Below are 20,978 nucleotides of genomic sequence, written 5' to 3'. Positions count from 1 at the left end.
AAACATTTTAGCATTTGTAATACAGTTTTTTACAGTGTACAGTAGTGTAAACAAGTACTACATGTATATATTAAACAAACATAGCATACTTAATACAGTTTTTTACAGTGTAGTATAAACAACAGAGGAACATGTAAGGGTACTGTTATTAAACAAACTTAGTAGTGTAAATTTGCAGTGGCAACTTGGTGGGTTATCCTAATAATCCTCAGCCTAGCCTTCTCGCAGCCTAGACCTCACCCCAGGCACCCTAGCCCTAAACCACCTGCAGCCTAGCTCTAGCCTTCTCGCAGCCTAGACCTCACCCCATGCACCCTAGCCCTAAACCACCTGCAGCCTAGCTCTAGTCCTCCTGCAGCCCACCGCCCCCCCTGCATCCTAACCCCAAACTTCCTGCAGCCTAGCTCTAGCCCTACCACAGCCTAAAGCCCATGCCCTGCACCCTAGCCCTGAGCCTCCTACAGCCTAGCACTTCACCAAGTACAGTTACTGCTCTGAGACACAGTGTTCTTGGCTTTCTTCTTAAACATATCCACAAGACATTGATCAAATGTTTGACTGTTCCCTCTGCAGGTTTTCATGCATCAAGTGAATTGCATTAGTTCTTGCTTTGGTTCTTGCTTTGGTTCTTGCTATGGTTCTTGCTTTGGTTCTTGCTTTGTCACAAATGTGCGTTGTTCTTGTCCTTTCATTAGTTTGCTTGTCAACTCAAACAGCTTGTCAATACTAGTGGGTATTTCAGTAATACTTTCTTCATTACTGTCACAGTCATCACTTTCAGTGATTTTTTTTTCAGGATGCAAAACCATATTTATAATTTCAGTCAGTACATTGATACACAGCAGGGGTTTCCATGTCAATCTCCATCCACTCAGCCAGGTTTTCTTCAGTAAAGCTGGCCATACATCAGAAAGATCGATCTTAAGATCGATTGCGCTCATGATTGTGTACAATTTCCCTTGAAATCCCCGGCAGTCCTTGGTGGTTTTTGGACACACAATCTACACACAATCGATCATACAATCAATCATACAATCCATCTACTGCATGATTGTGTACACAAGATGTGCACACAATCTGCATACAATCCATCTTACAATCAGTCATACAATCCATCTGCTGATTGATTGTATGATTATGTACATAAGATGTGCACACAATCTGCATACAATCCATCTTACAATCAGTTGAGATTGTATGATTGGGTACAATATCTTTCTGATGTATGGCCACCTTAAGACTATTGGAAAGATTCTTGGCAGCGGTTTCAGCAAAAGTTTTTGCGTATTCGAGTAACTCAAGAACACATTTTTTCTCATTTGCTACACAAAATACTGTGAAGTTATTACTGGGATCTTCATCAGGTACATTTTCAAACACCCTGGCAGGCCACAACTTCTGCCATCCATTCTTTAGTGTTAAAGAATCTATGTTCTCCCAGGCAGTAGCAACAAACCAAAGCACATATAATGTTAAATTCTTGAGCTGTACAGAATAAGAAGAATTTTGCAGTCCTCCGGTAGGCCTACAGATGTGCAGTATGGTCTTGCTTCTGGCACAAAATGCTTTTAAACTACTCTATCATCAACTCTGTGGTATTCCAGCCATTTTTGTTTGCACAATAAATTACAGGATAAACTTCAATACCTTTCATGCCCTAGGACATTTGCTTTTTTCCAATCACTAGTGGCTTACATTAGTGAATTCCGGCTGAATTGGAGCACCCTAGGACAGTAACTCTATCCCTATATTCTTTAAATACTGTGGGTGCTTCCATTGATAATGTTTTCCTAGGGGGACATTGCCAATATAAAGCATTATAAGATTAGCAAACTCATCCACATACTCAGAAGATCCATTGTGGTTTTCAGATCATTTTTCACAACATACTTTATGCACAGAAATTGTAAGACATTTCTTAACATCAGTACCTTTCACTGTAATCACACTCATAGTCCAATTCCAGTGCTTTATGGTACAACTTAGCTTGTTCCATTATCAATCATGCTGCCTGACAAGTCTCCACCAAACATGACACCAATACTTGATCAAGCTCAGAATCTTTACCAGCTTTTATAGTTTTTATAATGCTCCTTTGCTTCTTAGAATCACTTTCTGTGAAGAACTGCAATATTTTGTCCCTTTGCTTTTTTATATCACAGTTGAATTAATACCGTACATGTCACAGCTTCTGCACAGAAATACTGTAGTAATTTTTTTTCCTCTTTGCCTGCATTTATATAGACCTACATTATGGGGGAAATTTACTAATATGAAAAACCTAGTTTTTCGTATTAGTATTTTCCCTACGACTGCATACGACTGTTTCAGTCGTATGCAAAGTCGTGTTCCGGAGGGGGATTTACAAAGCAGTCATATACGACTGCTTTGTAACCCTCTGATGTCGTAGGAATTCGTATTAGCAGCCGTATATACGGCTGCTAATACGAATTATTTGTAGGCAGTCTGCACGGATCAGTCAGATCCGTGCAGGCTGCAAGGTGTAAAAAAAAATTAAATAAATAAATAAAAAAAAAAAACTGGCGTGGAGTCCCCCCCACAGCCGAAACCAGCACCAGGCTGACAGAGCCTGGAGCCGGTAATTAAAAATCAGGGAACCCGACAAATAGGGGTTCCCTGATTTTTAACAACCAGCCCCAGGCTCCTGCTCTGGGGCTGGTTCCCAAAATACGGGGGACAAAATGACTAGGGGTCCCCCGTATTTTAAGAACCAGCCCCAGGCAAAACCAGCCAGCAGGGTAATGCCACAGCCGGGGGGAGACTTTTTATGCAAGTCCCCCCGGCCAAAGCATTAACCCTACCGACCAGTCAGCCTGGCCAGGGGCCCTGGGGGAGTGGGGACCCCCCCAATAAAGGGGTCCCCCCCCTCCAGGACTTACCTGACCAGGCTGAAGCCTGGTGCTGTCCTCGATGCCCCTGGGCGGTGGGCATCGAGCTGATAGCGGTGTAAAAAATAGAACAAACAATTGTTTTTTACTGTGGCACTACAAGTGCCAGCAAGCCTCCCCAGCAAGCTGGGACTTGGAGAACCACAAGTCCCAGCCTGCTGGGCATTAAAGGGCCCGCTGGGTCTTGTAGTGCCACAGTAAAAAAAATAGTTAAATAAAACACACTGACACCCATTTTAAATAAAAGTTTAATACACACATTACACACATACTGATCCCGTTGGTAGGTCGCTGGCTCCGGTGTCGCCGTTTTTTTTTTTCATTTATTTTTATTTATTTTTACACCTTGCAGCCTGCACGGATCTGACTGATCCGTGCAGACTGCTACAAATAATTTGTATTAGCAGCCGTATATACGGCCGCTAATACGAATTCCTACGACATCGGTGGGTTACAAAGCAGTCGTATCTGACTGCTTTGTAAATGACCCTCCGGAACACGACTTTGCATACGACTGAAACAGTCGTATGCAGTCGTAGGGAAAATACTAATACGAAAAACTCGGTTTTTCATATTAGTAAATTTCCCCCTTCTTGTCATTTTATTCACCTGGGTGTCGGGTGGTGATAAAAGTGTTTTTTTTTTCTAAATTAATGGCTTATTTAATGAAATTTCCTTTTTTATTATAAGGGGTTAAGGATAAACTTTTAAAAATAATCAAATGCAATAGAGCAGGGGTTCTCAAACTCGGTCCCCAGGACCCCACACAGCTCACATTTTCCAGGTCACCTGGCAGGTGCACTCATTACTCATTGACACATTTTAAAAGATCCACAGGTGCAGCTAATTATATTAATTGTGATTCTGTGAGGTGACCTGAAAAACATGCACTGTTTGGGGTCCTGAGGACCGAGTTTGAGAACCTGTGTAATAGAGTATAGACACACATCCCCCCATAGAGTATAGGCACACCTCCCACATAGAGTGTAAGCACACTGGCAAAACACGTATGGGTCATTGAGTCCACAACTGAAGTTCAACAGGGCTTAGGTTGACACTTGGAAAAGGTCAACATGGTTAATGTTGTCAGGGTCAAATGGTTGACACATGCATTAGGTCAACAATGGGAAGGTTGACAGTCAAAAGGTTGACCTTTTGACTTTTTTTGTCCCTAATGTTGACATACACTAGTCGACATGGACACTGAAAAAGTGCCCTGCGTGTGCTCGACATGCTTCGGGCTCGGTGCCTCGCTGCACTCAGCACATTATTATATTCTCCCTTCACGCCCTAGTGGATGGTAGGGCACGAAATACCGCCTGTCAGCACAAGTCGGCTCAGAAAAACCGTGAAAACCCATGTCGACACTTTAACTATTGACCTTCCCAATGTCGACCTAATGCTTGTGTCGACCTTTTCCATGTTGACCTAAGCACTGTTGACCTTCAGTGGTTGACCCAATGCATGTCAAACTTAATAGTGTCAACCTAATGACTGTATACAGGCAACCCCCCCCACCACCACCAACTCCTTCACACACAAGTCTCCCAAGTGTGTGTGAGACAGACAGATCACCCTGGTGGGTCAGCGGCTCATCTTCTCTCGAGTGGGTGGCAGGCTGCAACACACATCCTCTGCTCTTCGTCTTCCCCAGCAGCTCCCTGAATGTGGCATCCGCATGCTTACACATCTGCTTTACAGAATCGGGTGTGGTATTGGGTTCCGACAGTCATTTGCCCGACGTTGGGATCCTGACTGGCCGGACTCAGACAGCATGGCGAGCGCAACAAAGCTCCTTGCAGGATCGCTACACTCGCCACCTATTCTATTCTACCTCTATGGGGTCGTGGACCCCCACGACGGAGAATAGCCGGTGGCCGTGGAAACCAGTCTGTCAGTGTTTTAACAGTCGTGATCCCAACGTCGGGTAAATAACTGTCGGGATCCCGTCTGGCACCCTTCAGAATCACAGTAAAGGACACATCAGGGTGTAGTTGGGCGAGGGCAGTGCAAATTAAATGGCATCTGCTTAACGGGGTGAGGGGCACTCTTACAATGGAGACAAAATTGTATGACTGGGCAGAGGGCACGGTAAAAACAGGTGGAACAAAATAGGGAATAAAAAAAGAATAAAATGGCACGCAAATAAAATATATGCAATTCATGATATAAAGAAAGGGATAAAATGGGCGTGAGATTAAAAGAGGGGAATAAATGGGCGTGATAAATAAGACAACTACAGCAGATTAGACGTCTAAAGAAAAACAATTGAATAGCAAACCCGACCATTACTTCAAAAGATGTCAAATGCATGAATTTGAAAGGTGTGATAAATATGACTCCCAAAAGTAAACATTTGAATACCCCGCTAGTCTTTTGCAGTGTCCTCAGAATACATACGACAACCTCTGATCTTTGAAGCCATATCACCAACAAAGACGCGTTTACCAATTCCAGAAGCCATTACAGTCATCTGGGCTGTCCTCATAAGCTGCACCCAGGGGCAGATTGGCCATAGGCCTTACAAGGAAGATTTTTTTTACATGTGGCCCTATCCAGTTTCTCTCCTTCCTTCCACACAAAACAACCTTTGCTGGTTCACTGAGCACCCAATTCTCATCTAATGTGGACACTTATCTATATCCATTATGAAATTACGTAATTTTTTTACATTTTTTTTTATGGAGGATTTGGGGTCGCTATTTAGTCTCAGTTGGAGAAGGTGGAGTATTATATAGAATGTTAAGGTTTGTGGTTTGTCACAGCAGCTTCCACACAGGTGTTGTGATGCATTAATCCCGCCTATTTTGGTCTTGGTTCGGCATCCGCATACATTTGATTTGGTGTTGCCCACATGAGGCCACTTTGAGATATTTTTCCAGGACCACTTTAGTTCCCAATACGCCCCTGGCTGCACCCATTGACACTTGCGCATAGTATGCACATTGTCCCTGCGCAGAAAATTTGTCTGGATTAAAAGAGGCTCAGGATTATCTTTTGACGTTAAATTTGTGTTCCACCTGTAATATATTTTACATTTTTTAATGTATTTTTTTCTATTTATAACTAGAACAAATGAGTCTTGACAACATTCTCTACTGTGAGCTTGGCTGTAGTTAACAGTACTATTTTTAGTTTACACTAAACTACTGTATGATTTTCAGTTTTCACATTGTTTTGTGAAAATCGAATCGCCATCCTCCACCATTGTTTCACCATCATTTGTGACCATATGGGCATCTTGCAATATGTCTTCACCCAAGGCCTCCATGAGCAACCCTGGTTTCGGAAACTAATGCTTCCCCAACCCCCCCCCCCCCCCTTTGACAATGAGGACCCCCTAGGCTGTACAAGCAGCTTTGACAGAAACCATATCAGTGCACATAGCCTAGAGGTGTATTCATAACAAACAGTACTGTGAAAGACAGCCTACAACTAGAAAATGAAGTTGAAGTTGACCTTGGTTCGTCAAGTTACTGCCTTTCTACTCTTCAATACAAAATGAGTGTTCTGTGTTCTTTCTGTTTTTACACCCATCTGTCATGCCCCCCTCCTAAATTCACCCATCCAGTATTCTGCACTCCCCACCTCCTCTCCTCACAGCCTTGCTGGGGAATTTGTCCCCTGGGAGATTCCACACATAGATTCTAATGTGAAAGATTTAGCTAAAATGTTCAACTCAGCGCATTCCTGGAAGGAGAGTGCAGAGGTACAAAGGGAACGTGAGGCCAGGAACAAAGCTTAATGCACACCAGATGCAACTAAATTCCTCCAGGGATCAGTAGTACAGGGATCCTTCTTTAAACAGGGGAGATTATAGAGCTCCCCAAATTCACATCCAAAGACCAGTATGTGCTGTTTTCTCATTTTACATTTTAGCATAATATACATTTTTGAACTATTTGGCTTATAAAAGATAATAAGTTTGTAGTCAGCCAAATCCATATAAATTTATTGTCAGCATAAACCACATCTGGAGTTGGAATGAACAGGGTTCTCTGTCACAGACTACAATACGAGGCCTGAACCTTGTTTCACACAGCAAGTCTTGAGTCAGTCCAGACGCAGAGACACCTGTTCAAGAGGTTTGGCAACTATCTCACAATGGTAGGAAGCCAGAAGAGTAGGCTTAAACACCAGAAATACATGTAGAAATGTATACTGCCTTTCTTACAAGCAAAGGGCAATTGAGATAAACATCAATTAAGTGTTTTTATAATTCAGGCATATGTGATGAATGGGTCTATTTATCAAACGTATCACCCCCTTAAATCAGGTGGAAACAGGGGTTTCAGCACTATTTATGTATGCCTGTAATTTACTAAAGACTAAGAGATGGCTAAGAAACACAGAATATAACAGTCCAAATTTCTATTTAATAGTTCTGCAGTCTTCTGCTCTTCTTACAGCTTGATCCACCGATAATGAACACCATTGTTGCCGGTAGACAGCTTTTCTGCTTTCAGTTCCCCAGAGTGGGATCTGCGGACCACAGGCAGGCAGCATAAAAGTAGGGTAGAAAGCTGGCAAAACAGTGATATATTAACCCCTTCCCGACATTTGACGTACATTTACGTCATGGCCGGGATGTACTTCCCGACACATGGCGTAAATGTACGTCATGGCTTTAAACTGTCACCGCGTCTATAGACGCGGTGACAGTTTAAACATGTATGCTGTCCCTGACAGCAGACATGTCCCTGCATGCCCAGGGGGGGCTGCGATGCCGCCCCCCGTCGGCGATCGCTGTGATTGGCTGTTCAGTGTGAACAGCCAATTACAGCGTTTTCTGTGTCACCGGCGAATAACGTTCGCCGGTGACACAGGGATCGGTGGTGATTGGTGCTGTAAAGTACAGCACCAATCACCACGGGGTGTAAGGGTGACACTGGTGTCACCCCACCTCACCCCACCCACCCCCAAAGGCCGTGATTGGTTCGTCGGACCGACGAACCAATCACAGCCATGGAGGGTGATTTAAACTAACGGTGACTGCACTGCAGACGCCATTCCGGTCTGGAATTGCGTGCAGTGCGGTCACCGTGCCTATCTGCCGCGATATACTGACCTGATCCTTGCAAACACTTACCTGATCACTGCTTGTAGCGTTCCTGGATCTTGTTACTTCTTGTGACTTCCTGTGTTGTGCTGTGCTGTGTTGTGCTGCTGCAGTGTGTTCGAGTTATAGATAGAGAGATAGAGAGAGAGAGATAGAGAGAGATAGAGAGGGCTAGTGACAGAGAGTGCTATATTTTGTGCTGCTGCAGTGTGATAGAGTTATAGATAGAGAGATAGAGAGAGATAGAGAGATAGTGACAGATTGTGCTATATATTTTTTATATATATACAGCTGTACTGCGTGTGCAACTGACTGCTGCCCCCCCCCCCTTTTGTGCTGATCAGTATAAATTAACTGATCAGCAACTTTTTGGGGGCGCAGGTTTTTTTTTATATATATACCTGTCAGTGCTGCTGCTGCAGTGTCATAGAGTGATAGATAGTGAGAGATAGAGAGATAGAGAGAGATAGTGATAGAAAGTGCTATATTTTGTGTCTGCTGCCCCCCTTTTGTGCACCCCCAGCAACTTTTTGGGGGTGCAGGGGTTATTTTTTTATATATATAACTGTCAGTGCTGCTGCTGCAGTGTCATAGAGTGATAGATAGAGAGAGATAGAGATAGAGAGAGATAGTGACAGAGAGTGATAGAGAGTGCTATATTTTGTGTCTGCTGCCCCCCTTTTGTGCACCCCCAGCAACTTTTTGGGGGTGCAGGGGTTATTTTTTATATATATAACTGTCAGTGCTGCTGCTGCAGTGTCATAGAGTGATAGATAGTGAGAGATAGTGAGAGATAGAGAGAGATAGAGAGAGATAGAGAGAGATAGTGACAGAGAGTGATAGAGAGTGCTATATTTTGTGTCTGCTGCCCCCCCCTTTTGTGCTGATCACTATATCTGAGGTGATCAGCAACTTTTTGGGGGTGCAGAGGTTTTTTTTTTATATATACCTGCCAGTTGCACTGTCAGTTGCACCAAAGGTTGTGCACCTGCTGCCCCTCACTGGTAATCAGTGTCGCATCACTGATCACCTTTTTTTTTTTTTTTTGAGGGTGCTGTGGGGTCTTTTTTAATTTTTTTTGATCAAATTTTTTTGATCAAATTCCTGTTGCCTTTGAGCGCTGTTCAGTGACGGACGTTACTGACCAACATCTGTGCTCAATTTTTGGCGCAGGACCTTTTTTTTTTTTTTTTTTTTTTTTCTGCACTACATACACACTACACACTACATACTACATTGAAATAAAGTTTGTACCCCCCCTACACTATACACGTGTTGAAACATTTCACTACCAGAAACACAAAAATAAAAATGGCATCCCAAATGTCATCCCAGTCATCCAGAAGAATGTATTCAGCGGAGGAGGCATATGCCATGCTTGCCTCTGACTCTGACACAGCCAGTGAGGCAAGCGGGGAATTTGAAGGATTCATCTTAAGCTCCTCTTCCTCCTCTAGTGATGAGGGACCCCCTCAAAGACGCCCCCGTAGAGCAGCTGAGACCCCCCCCAATAATTGATCTCGTATGGACCCCACCACCAGACAATTTTGAGCCCCAGGTTCCTGAGTTTTTGGCCATCCCAGGAATCCAATTTGATTCCACAGGTCTCAGAGAAATTGACTTTTTCAAATTATTTTTCTCTGATGATTTTATAAATTTAATGGTGGACCAAACTAATTTATATGCCCAGCAGTTTATTGCTCAAAACCCCACGTCATCATTTGCGAGGTGGACCCCTGTAGATGCAGTAGAGATGATGACGTTTTGGGGTCTGGTGTTTCATATGGGCATAGTAAAAAAGCCAGAAATTAGGCAATATTGGAGTACAGATGTTCTGTACAGCACCCCACTTTACCGTATGGCCATGACCCGGACTCGTTTTGAGTTAATCCTTAAATTTTTGCATTACAACGATAATGCACAGTGCCCACCCAGAGATGATCCCACCTTTGACCGGCTATTCAAAGTCAGGCCGGTCATTGATCACTTCAGTGCCAAATTTGAAGAGATGTACATCCCAGATAAATTCATTTGCATAGACGAGTCCCTTATACATTTTAAAGGAAGGGTTAAATTCCGCCAGTACCTTCCCAGTAAGAGGGCAAGGTATGGCATAAAAATGTATAAGCTGTGTGAAAGCACCTCAGGGTACACTCACAGGTTTAGGGTATATGAAGGGAAGGATTCAAGAATTGAACCGCCAGAATGCCCCCCCTCCCTCGTAGGTGTTAGTGGAAAAATTGTCTGGGATTTAGTGCACCCCTTCCTGGATAAAGGTTATCACCTCTATGTGGATAACTTTTACACCAGCATCCCCCTGTTTAAGGCCCTTGGTTCAAGAGGTACAGCAGCTTGCGGTACTGTGCGCAAGAACCAAAGAGGCCTCCCAAAAACGCACATTGCCCAAGTAATGAGAAGGGGTGAAAGCAGGGGAATATGCACCGAAAATATGTTGTTGGTCAAATATAAGGACAAGAGGGATCTCCTTATACTGACAACAATTCACGGAGACAGTACCACCTCCGTCCCTGTACGAGGTACCAGTACCCACACCTCAAAACCTAATTGTATCCTGGATTACAATAGGTACATGGGCGGAGTGGATCTTTCAGATCAGGTACTGAAGCCGTACAGTGCCCTGTGGAAAACAAAAATCTGGTACAAGAAGCTGGCCGTGTATATCATCCAGATGGCACTGTATAACGCTTACGTGCTATTCCGTTCTACCAGCCAGAGGGGGACATTTATGCACTTTCAAGAGGAAGTCATAAAGGGCCTAATATTTGGGAACCAGCAGGCAGAGGGCCCCAGTACTTCTAGTACTGGCCCCCGTATTGTACCAGGGCAGCATTTTCCTGATGAAATCCCCTCCACTGGAAAAAAGGGCAGGACACAAAAAAGGTGCAAAGTTTGCTATAAAAAGGGAATAAGAAAGCAAACTATTTTCCAGTGTGACACTTGCCCCGACAAACCCGGCCTATGTATAAAGGAGTGTTTTAAAATATACCACACATCTATGGATTATTAGGTTCATAATTTCACCGTGCTTCGGGGGTCTTGCTAATGCCACATAGCACCCACCATTCATTCCACCAGAATCTGAGCCGCAAAATCCAAAAATCACTCCTTCCCTTCTGAGTCCTGCCATGCACCCAACTGGTATTTTTTCGTCACATGTGAGGCATTGCCGTACTCGGGAGAAATTGGGGCACAGATTTTGGGGTGCTTTTTCTCCTTCATACCTTCTGAAAATGAAAAATTTTGAGCCAGAACTGCATTTTTGTGTAAAAAAATTTAATTTTTCATTTTCACTGCCCAGTTGTATCAAAATTGGTGAAACCCCTGGGGGTTTGAAATGTACACTATACCCCTAGATGAATTCCCTGAGGGGTGTAGTTTGCAAAATGGGGTCACTTGTGGGGGGGTTCCACTGTATTGGTGCTTTGGGGGTCTTGCTAATGCGACATAGCACCCACCAACATTCCACCAGAATCTGTGCTGCAAAATCCAAATATCACTCCTTCCCTTCTGAGTCCTGCCATTTTTTGGTCACACATGAAGCATTGCCGTACTCGGGAGAAATTGGGGCACAGATTTTGGGGTGCTTTGTCTCCTTCATTCCTTGTGAAAATGAAAAATTTTGAGCCAGAACTGCATTTTTGTGTAAAAAATTTAATTTTTCATTTTCACTGCCCAGTTGTACCACAATTGGTGAAACCCCTGGGGGTTTGAAATGTACATTATACCCCTAGATGAATTCCCAGAGGGGTGTAGTTTGCAAAATGGGGTCACTTGTGCGGGGCTTCCACTGTATTGGTGCTTCGGGGGTCTTGCTAATGCGACATAGCACCCACCAAAATTCCACCAGAATCTGAGCTGCAAAATCCAAAAATCACTCCTTCCCTTCTGAGTCCTGCCATGCACCCAACTGGTATTTTTTGGTCACATGTGAGGCATTGCCATACTCGGGAGAAATTGGGGCACAGAGTTTGGGGTGCTTTTTCTCCTTCATACCTTATGAAAATGAAAAATTTTGAGCCAGAACTGCATTTTTGTGTAAAAAAATTTAATTTTTCATTTTCACTGCCCAGTTGTATCAAAATTGGTGAAACCCCTGGGTGTTTGAAATGTACACTATACCCCTAGATGAATTCCCTGAGGGGTGTAGTTTGCAAAATGGGGTCACTTGTGGGGGGGTTCCACTGTATTGGTGCTTTGGGGGTCTTGCTAATGCGACATAGCACCCACCAAAATTCCACCAGAATCTGTGCTGCAAAATCCAAATATCACTCCTTCCCTTCTGAGTCCTGCCATGCACCCAACTGGTACTTTTTGGTCACATGTGAGGCATTGCCATACTCGGGAGAAATTGGGGCACAGATTTTGGGGTGCTTTGTCTCCTTCATTCCTTGTGAAAATGAAAAATTTTGAGCCAGAACTGCATTTTTGTGTAAAAAAATGTAATTTTTCATTTTCACTGCCCAGTTGTACCACAATTGGTGAAACCCCTGGGGGTTTGAAATGTACACTATACCCCTAGTTGAATTCCCTGAGGGGTGTAGTTTGCAAAATGGGGTCACTTGTGGGGGGGTTCCACTGTATTGGTTCTTCGGGGGTCTTGCTAATGCGACATAGCACCCACCAAAATTCCACCAGAATCTGAGCTGCAAAATCCAAAAATCACTCCTTCCCTTCTGAGTCCTGCCATGCACCCAACTGGTATTTTTTGGTCACATGTGAGGCATTGCCGTACTCGGGAGAAATTGGGGCACAGATTTTGGGGTGCTTTGTCTCCTTCATTCCTTGTGAAAATGAAAAATTTTGAGCCAGAACTGCATTTTTGTGTAAAAAATGTAATTTTTCATTTGCACAGCCCAGTTGTATCAAAATTGGTGAAACCCCTGGGGGTTTGAAATGTACACTATACCCCTAGATGAATTCCCTGAGGGGTGTAGTTTGCAAAATTGGGTCACTTGTGGGGGGGTTCCACTGTATTGGTGCTTCGGGGGTCTTGCTAATGCAACATAGCACCCACCAACATTCCACCAGAATCTGAGCTGCAAAATCCAAAAATCACTCCTTCCCTTCTGAGTCCTGCCATGCACCCAAATGGTATTTTTTGGTCACATGTGAGGCATTGCCGTACTCGGGAGAAATTGGGGCACAGATTTTGGGGTGCTTTGTCTCCTTCATTCCTTGTGAAAATGAAAAATTTGGAGCCAGAACTGCATTTTTGTGTAAAAAAATTAATTTTTCATTTTCACTGCCCAGTTGTACCACAATTGGTGAAACCCCTGGGGGTTTGAAATGTACACTATACCCCTAGATGAATTCCCTGAGGGGTGTAGTTTGCAAAATGGGGTCACTTGTGGGGGGGTTCCTAACTTTTAGCATCTTATGGTGCCTAGAAACCTACATGGTGCCTAAAAAATAATCTCATAAAAAGGAGGCTCCAAAATCAAGTAGGTGCTCCTTCTATTATGAAGCCTGTGGTTTGGTCAACGTGCACACTAGGGCCACATATAGGATATTTATGAAAACAAAAGAATTGGGGGAATCAATTTTTAGTCACATTTCTCTAGTAAAATCTACTGTGTTCCTTAGAAAAATGTATTAAAATTGCAAATCTGCAAAAAAAATGAAATTTTGAAATTTCACCTACACTTTGTTTTAATTCCTGTGAAACACCTAAAGGGTTAACAAACTTCCAAAATGCTGTTTTGAATACTGTGAGGGGTGCAGTTTTTGAAATGGCATCATTTATGGGGGTGTCTCACATACAAGTCCCTCAAAGTCACATCAGAACTGAACTGGTCCCTAAAAAAATCAGTGTTTGAAATTTTCTTGAAAATTTGAAAATTTGCTATTCATATTGTAAGCCTCCTAGTGTCCAAAAAAATTAAAAGGAAGCTGAAATAATGATGGAAACATAAAGTAGACATATGGTCTATGTTAGTTATTAACTATTTTGAGTGGTATGATTATTTGTCTCACAAGCAGAAAATTTAACATTTTGCAAATTGCTAAATTTTCCATTTTTTTACGACATTTTGGTATTTTTCACAAAAAAACACAGACTGTATCGACCCAAATTTACCACTAATTTGAAGTACAATGTGTCACGAGAAAACAATCTCAAAATCACTGGGATAAGTAAAAGCAAAAAAAAGTTATCCCCACTTAAGTGATACATGTCAGATTTGAAAAAAAGGGCTCTGTCAGGAAGGTAAAAACATGCTGTGTCATGAAGGGGTTAATAACTGTACTATTTACTTTATTGATGAGACAGACTCTTATTACTGTTCCCCCCCCCCCCCCCCCACACACACACACACTTACCAATAATAAAGAGGCCCCAAAATGAGGTGTTGAGACCACCTACAAACACCATGGGCCAAATGTAATAGGGTGAGAGTTTCAGAAAGTGAGAGATTTGGGGAGAGTTTTCCCCCTTTTTTTAAAGCAGCAATCAATTACACTGCAAAACCAGGTTGATTTTGCCATGTAATTGATTGCTGCTTTAAAAAACATGGGAAAACTCTCCCAAACTCTCTCACTTTTTGAAACGCTCACCCTATTACATTTGGCCCCATATATTTGTTTTATACAGGATAGAAGGATGAGCACTAACTGTTGAGATAAAGACAAAGAAAGGGAAAGATGAACTACTGCTAAACTGTAATACGTTTGTGGGTCTTTTGAGCTCTTTTATTATTGCTTAGCTGTAATTGGGTGAGGGGTTTCCAGACACCAAGAAGTCTCCTTTACCACTATCAGATGGAGTTTAGATACCAGTTTAGCAATGCAAGTAGTACACTACAATCTTGCTTATAGCAAGCTGCTGTTGGAATTCCACAAAATCCCCAAAATACTTAATAACAGAGGCTAGCAATGTGGTAAATCAATGTAATGAAATTGTTCTATGCACTAGAAGGCACTTCTGTACCCTGACCCCAGCACAAGTCACAAAATGACATTAGAGTAGGCAGGAAGCAGTAGGCTGGCACTGGATGTGTACTTAACTGGGATCAGGTGTCAGAGAGGTAGCAAACATATAAGTCCAATGGCCATGTACCCAAATCAGCACCACTGTTCACAGTGTCCTAGGTATGGCACTGCCACCAAATACTTACACGCAGAACACATGGTTGTGCCATTTTACTTTGGTCATACGTTCTCCAGATGTCTCTGATTGCCAAAATCGCTGCTGGATTCATGCCCCCAGAATTCATTGTGGCTGGCATTCCAGAGCACATGCTCCAGGAAGCACATTGCTGGGAGGGGAACTGAGTTCCTCTCCTAGCACACTATGGGGCACATTTATCAAGATCACATTTACAATGCGATCTGGGCGGAATATTACCGCCCAGGATCGCATTGTAAAATGCGATCATATCACCGGGATGTATCACCTGCTGTGCGCAGGGACAGGGCTCGGCAAAGGAGCCTGTCCCTGCGATGCCTGGAGCCGGAACCCGGGGGATCTGCGCATGCGCGGTTACGCGCTGACCCCCCCCGCGACCCCGCTGAAACCTATGGGGGAGGCAGCCGGCGGCGCTGCAGGGGAGATCACAGCAGGGATCGGAGATTCCTGCTGCGGTCCCCCTTTAATATATTTCAGTGCTACTTAATATTTGCGGTTAACCCCCGAAAACTGATGTTTTCGGGGATTTAGCCGCAGCAAGGGTGACTGATCATCAACCCTCCCTGCATCTGTATTGTGGTGGGGTGTATGTACTGTATGTCTATGGGAGCTTTTTACTACTATGGTGGGGGGGGGTACTATTATATAGATTTAAGATCACTGGAGGTTCTGTTCCCAATAGAGGGTGGAAAGTAATTTATAATGGGGGTCTATGGACATGGGGAGGATAGTGGGTTTAAAACACCCCCTAGACATGTTTTTTAATAAAATATTTTAATATATCATTCAAAATACTTTCCAGAGCTTTATGCATTAGTACATCACACTTTCTGGAGCTTGATGCATCGGTACATCACAGCCCCATAGCTTTCTATGCACCAATTTTAAGAAGGGGATAGCCGCAAATTGTAGGTTTTGTACCTGTATGTGACTCTATTGTGTTTCCTACTATTCAGTGTAGGTAGGTGTATAAGGAGAAACTTGATACAAATAAGTGGTCTATAAAGAGCATTTTATATCTTTGAGACTGACATATGGCGGTTTTCTACCATTGTTTTCATTGTAGGTGGTGTCAAGGCTTGTTCCCTGAACTGCTTAGCCGAAGGATTTAACTTCTACACTGAGAGAGCGGCAGCTGTAATCGATGGGACACCCTGTAGACAGGAATTTTATGATATTTGTGTTAATGGAGAGTGCAAGGTAAGCATTTTATGATGTTTCAAATGAATAATTAAGTAATAAGAAAGATTATTTGTAATATTATTATTGGTTTCAAACTGCAAAAAGTAGTGAAAGTATCAATGGCCATACACTACGACTACTCTCCCCTCTCGGAGAAGTCACCGGCAATCCTCTTGAAGTGATTATTATGGCATGAAGTCCTTTTGCTGCAATCCTAGCCAAGCCTCAGAAAGATTGCTTGTGCAGCCACCTGCTGTCATTCACCTGCAATTTGGGCTCTTTTCCTCCAATTGACCAACAGTCGCATGAAGAGCCCAAATTGCTGGTGAATTTCCTAGCGTATGCATACATCCGCACTCTGAAATCCATGATTTGAAGGTTTTGCAATCTCTCCCATTATATCTTCACACTGGCTCTTCAAATCTGGAAATGCCCATACAGCGCCTAATTGTAACTTCAGCGGTGGAAGAATTTTATGATAGTCATAATGATCACACAAAAGACAGATCGCCACTATACATTAGCAACAAGTATAATCTATGGCAGATTCTCCAATATGGGCAGGCAATCATCACAAAATTGTCAAATTGCCCCAATCTGTGGTTGATGTATGGCAGCTACACAAGTATAATGATTGGCCTCACCGCTGGAATTAAGGCCTCATTTATTCCATGCTAGTTAACTGTCCCCCACCCCAATGTACTGTGATGGAGTAAAGTTCTAAAGGTGACTGTAGCACAATGTACATACAGTCATGGGTCCATCAGTAAGTTACATTGGGTCTGGCTGGGCCAACTTTATGTACATTGTGCTACAGTGCCAACTGGGCAGCCTAAATCCAAAGTCTCCTGCCCACATTACAAGCATTAGATCCTACATGCCAGGTGTATAACCTTTGTTACATGCGCATGGGCAGTATAACTGGCGAGTCCCTGAGCACCTAATTGCAGACGCCGTCATCTGCTTTGCTAGCAGATCCAGCAGATTTTACTCTATGGAATGTAAAGATTTAACACATGAAGCCTTTTGTGTGATCATGCCTCCCAAACTAGAGCCGGATTAAGAAGGGGGGCCATAGGGTACTTTATCTCTTGGGGCCCTCTTCTGGCGGCACAATCAGAGGACTGCTGCTCTTCATAGAGAGCACTGTGCCAGGACTCCAGAGAGCTATCTGCATTTAATACATTTAACAGCAGAGGGAGCTACAGTACTGGTCACTTACAGCAGCAGCTTTGCTCACATGGGAGTCCAGCAGTGATGGATTTCCTCTGCTCCTAGTGCTGTGTGTTTGTTTGTGTGAGTTTGTGTGAGTTTGTGTATGCAGTGGGTCTATTGTGTGTCTATGTATATTTGCTGTGTGTATGTGTTTGTGTATGTTGTAGTGATCTCTACAGGATCACGGCAGGGCGCAGTGGAAAAGTGCACCTGCCAACATCACTAATGTGAGCGGGCTGGCCTGCCGACGTCACAGTCTAGAGTGAACAGTATATTGTATACAGTATGTATGCTTGTATGTATGCATGTATGTATGCATGCTGTTTGTGTGTGTGTGTATATAGTATATATATATATATATATATGTATGTAAGTATGTATTTTTGTATGTTGTATATGTATGCTTGTAGTTATGTATGCTATGTGTGGTATGGTGTGAATGTATGCGTGTGTTGGATGTTATATGTGTGCATTGGGTGTATGCATTCCCATGTGTATGTTGGGTGTGTGTATGCTGTATGTTTATTTTGTCCTTAGCCACACCCATCTTATGTACCCCAGCCCTACCGAAACCTTAGACCGGCTCTGCTGTCAACTGTCATAATTTTCACAGGACAGTCACGATTTTGTGTGACTGTCCCGCATCCCACCCATGAGCAGCCATGTCCCTCGATTGGAGAGCAGTCAGGAGACCCCCTGTAACTCACTGCTCTACTTAGTAGGGCAGCAGTGAAAAGATTCGGTGTGCAAAGTATATCATCATGGAGACAGAAGGGACAGCTGGCAGCTCAAAGAGGTAGTCATGCCCCCACAGTGGTAGCACGGGCATGGCCTCACAGAAAGTGCCGCAATTCTAGGCTACATCATCTGGCCGCAGCCCCCCTGATTTCAGGCACGCACAGTTGTCCCTCTATACAGGGCTTCAAAGTTCAAAGGTATGGTTGGATAGCAACGTATTTTAATTGCTGTAAAATACAGTAGCTAGCTGAACAGTGTTGCACTCACTTTAATACACTTTTTTAATATATTAATATGGATTTTCCTTCTTGATTATTATTATTGTGCATTATCTCTACATACAAAAAAAACTGTTGACCTTTTGACTGTCGACCTTGCCCATGTCAACATAATGCTTGTATCGACCTAATGACCATGTCGACATAGACCCACGTCGACCTTTCTGCATGCCGACCTAATAGTCTTGACCCAATACTTGTCGACCAACTTGTTGTAGACCTAATTGTACAATAGTTATTACATTTTTACCTAATTTCTCAGTGGGGTTAACTCACAGGAAACATGAGTTAACCCATAGATCTGCAATACGTGCAAGAGTCTATGGATTGCCCAGTACATTAAGCCCAGGAGAGCTTAACTCTTTATTGGATATTATTAAACATTGTATTATATACACTATGATGGTTGCCATTCAAATGTACAAAAAATTGTGAACATTCTAAAATCAAAATATTGAATTAGAACAAATCACAATGTTTTGGTGTACAATCTGCAATGCTTTATGTACTAAAAACAAAAAAGGCCAAACCATATTTTTTGGTGGTTTACATTACCAGTGTCAGCACTGGGATACATCGGAAACATGCAATGGGTCATAGCAGTTTAACACGCAGAGACACACCAGTCAATTGAAGGCTTATAAATGATTGTTTGATCTGCCGCTTATTGTCAATTCCAGTCTAGATTATCTCTATTGAGGCCCATACACACTGGGCGATTTTGAGATGAAAGCTGCTCAAAACACCAAGTTTTTGTCCTTTCATCTGGTCTTGCGCAGTAGTGGTTACACAATAGACAAAGTGCCTGATATGTTGGTCTAATCCACCGAATCAGACAGCATATTTTTGCAAAAAGCAATAGATGATTTGCAGCCATGTGCAACTGTTACAAGAAAACTGAAATCCAACGCCTAGTCAGGCTCAACAGCCCTAGCGCTAGTAGCAGATCCAATGGTGAGACACTTTAAAATAAGAACATTAACATCATTCAATGTAGACCATTTTTTAATTACAAAAAATATAAAAAAAAATATACAATTAATTTAAACATTTATACCAGACTGTTTGAATTGCAAAAATAACATTGAAATGCAAAAAACAAATTAGTCAAATATTTGATATTACTAAAGAGTATACACAATGCATTTATGCCCATTTTTTGAAAACTGGGTTGCTTCTCCTACCTGAGGCAGGCAAAACATATCCCATAAAGCCACAGCTCATCCCAGCTCATCAGGGTTGACTAGATAGCCCTGAGCAATCCTGTTACCTGCTATCAGCGATTGTAGGCAGGGCTGCCAAGAGAAATCCTGGGCCCCGGTACATCAACTTCCAGGGGCCCCCATGGGGGTGACACGGCATGTTAAGGGCGTGTTTAGCACATGAGAAGAACCCACTCCAAGGAGCATGGCAGCATAAATATACACACAAAAAGCCATTCACTTACCCATATAAATACCCCCACTGTAGACCCATCTCTCCATCCCCGCCGGGCGCCCGGGTCCGTCCTACCGGAAGTGCTTTGCAACGTACTTCCGGTAGGAAGTCAGGGCACACTCACGTGTGTTCCACTTATCCTGCTCCACTTTCAACTGGCCGGCAGTATCCAGCTACATCATAAAGGCAGATCCACGGCACCCATTCACTGGGGTCTAAATTAAAATCGCCTCATCTGTTACAGCTGGGTGCCGTGGATCCACCTGTCATGAGCTGGGTACTACCAGCCAGTGAAACGCAGAGGGGGAGCAGTGGAATGCACGTGAGTGTGCCCTGACTTCCTACTGTGCGCGATAGGGGAAGTAGGGTGCCGAGCACTTTTGGGAGGATGGATCCGGGCGCCCAGCGGTGACTACAGTGGGGGTATTTATATGGGAAAGTGAATGTCTTTTTGAGTGTATATTTATGCTTTGGAGAAGACCGTTCAGAGTTAAGGAGCCCATAGACGCTCCGTTCTTCTGCTGTCCTTTTAGTACTATGCGATGCGCATCACATAGTGCAGTACAAAAGTACAGTACAAAAAGTATGTGCTGCACATACTTTTTGTACTTGGTTTACATCGCATTGCATCACATTGCATGCACAATGCATGCACCAGGCATGTGATGCGATGTGTACTTTAAAAGTACAAAAGGGACAGGAAAAATGGAGCATGTATGGGCTTCTAAACTCACATCTGAAGAAAGCTAGTTAGACATCACTGACTCCACCACTATGTGGCACATTTATAGAAACCGCTCTATAGGCAACTGCAGAAAAAGTGATGATGACCACAGCAGAGACATTCAATATGTTTTTCTAAAGTGTGCTTGAAAAATGATGGAATCTGTTTGGTTGCTATGGAGAAAGTCACCTTTTATGTTGTTAATAAATGATTTTCATGAATGTCAAAAAAAAAAAAAGCTATATATATATATATATATATATATATTTATATATATAGATAGATAGATAGA

The 20,978-nt window shown here is 43.0% G+C and overlaps 1 protein-coding gene and 1 long non-coding RNA gene across 2 annotated transcripts in view; one reads left to right on the top strand and one right to left on the bottom strand.

The window, feature by feature from the left end:
- LOC146067566 (uncharacterized) overlaps positions 1 to 20,978 on the bottom strand; it is a 176,923-nt gene that overhangs the window by 2,104 nt on the left and 153,841 nt on the right. The gene's annotated exons all lie outside the window — the stretch shown is intronic.
- The window catches only part of ADAMTS10 (ADAM metallopeptidase with thrombospondin type 1 motif 10), a 148,036-nt gene that overhangs the window by 111,391 nt on the left and 15,667 nt on the right, over positions 1 to 20,978 (top strand). Inside the window, exon 17 of the mRNA XM_083179191.1 lies at positions 16,179 to 16,312. Within this exon, the coding sequence (XP_083035317.1) occupies positions 16,179 to 16,312 (134 nt within the window). The remainder of the gene's footprint in view (positions 1 to 16,178; positions 16,313 to 20,978) is intronic.

Source organism: Crinia signifera, chromosome 1, assembly GCF_055691185.1.
Source record: "Crinia signifera chromosome 1, ASM5569118v1, whole genome shotgun sequence".
Classification (NCBI taxonomy): Eukaryota; Metazoa; Chordata; class Amphibia; order Anura; family Myobatrachidae; genus Crinia; species Crinia signifera.
The sequence above is the reverse complement of the archived record's forward strand: the minus strand, read 5'-3'. Positions and strand labels throughout refer to the sequence as shown.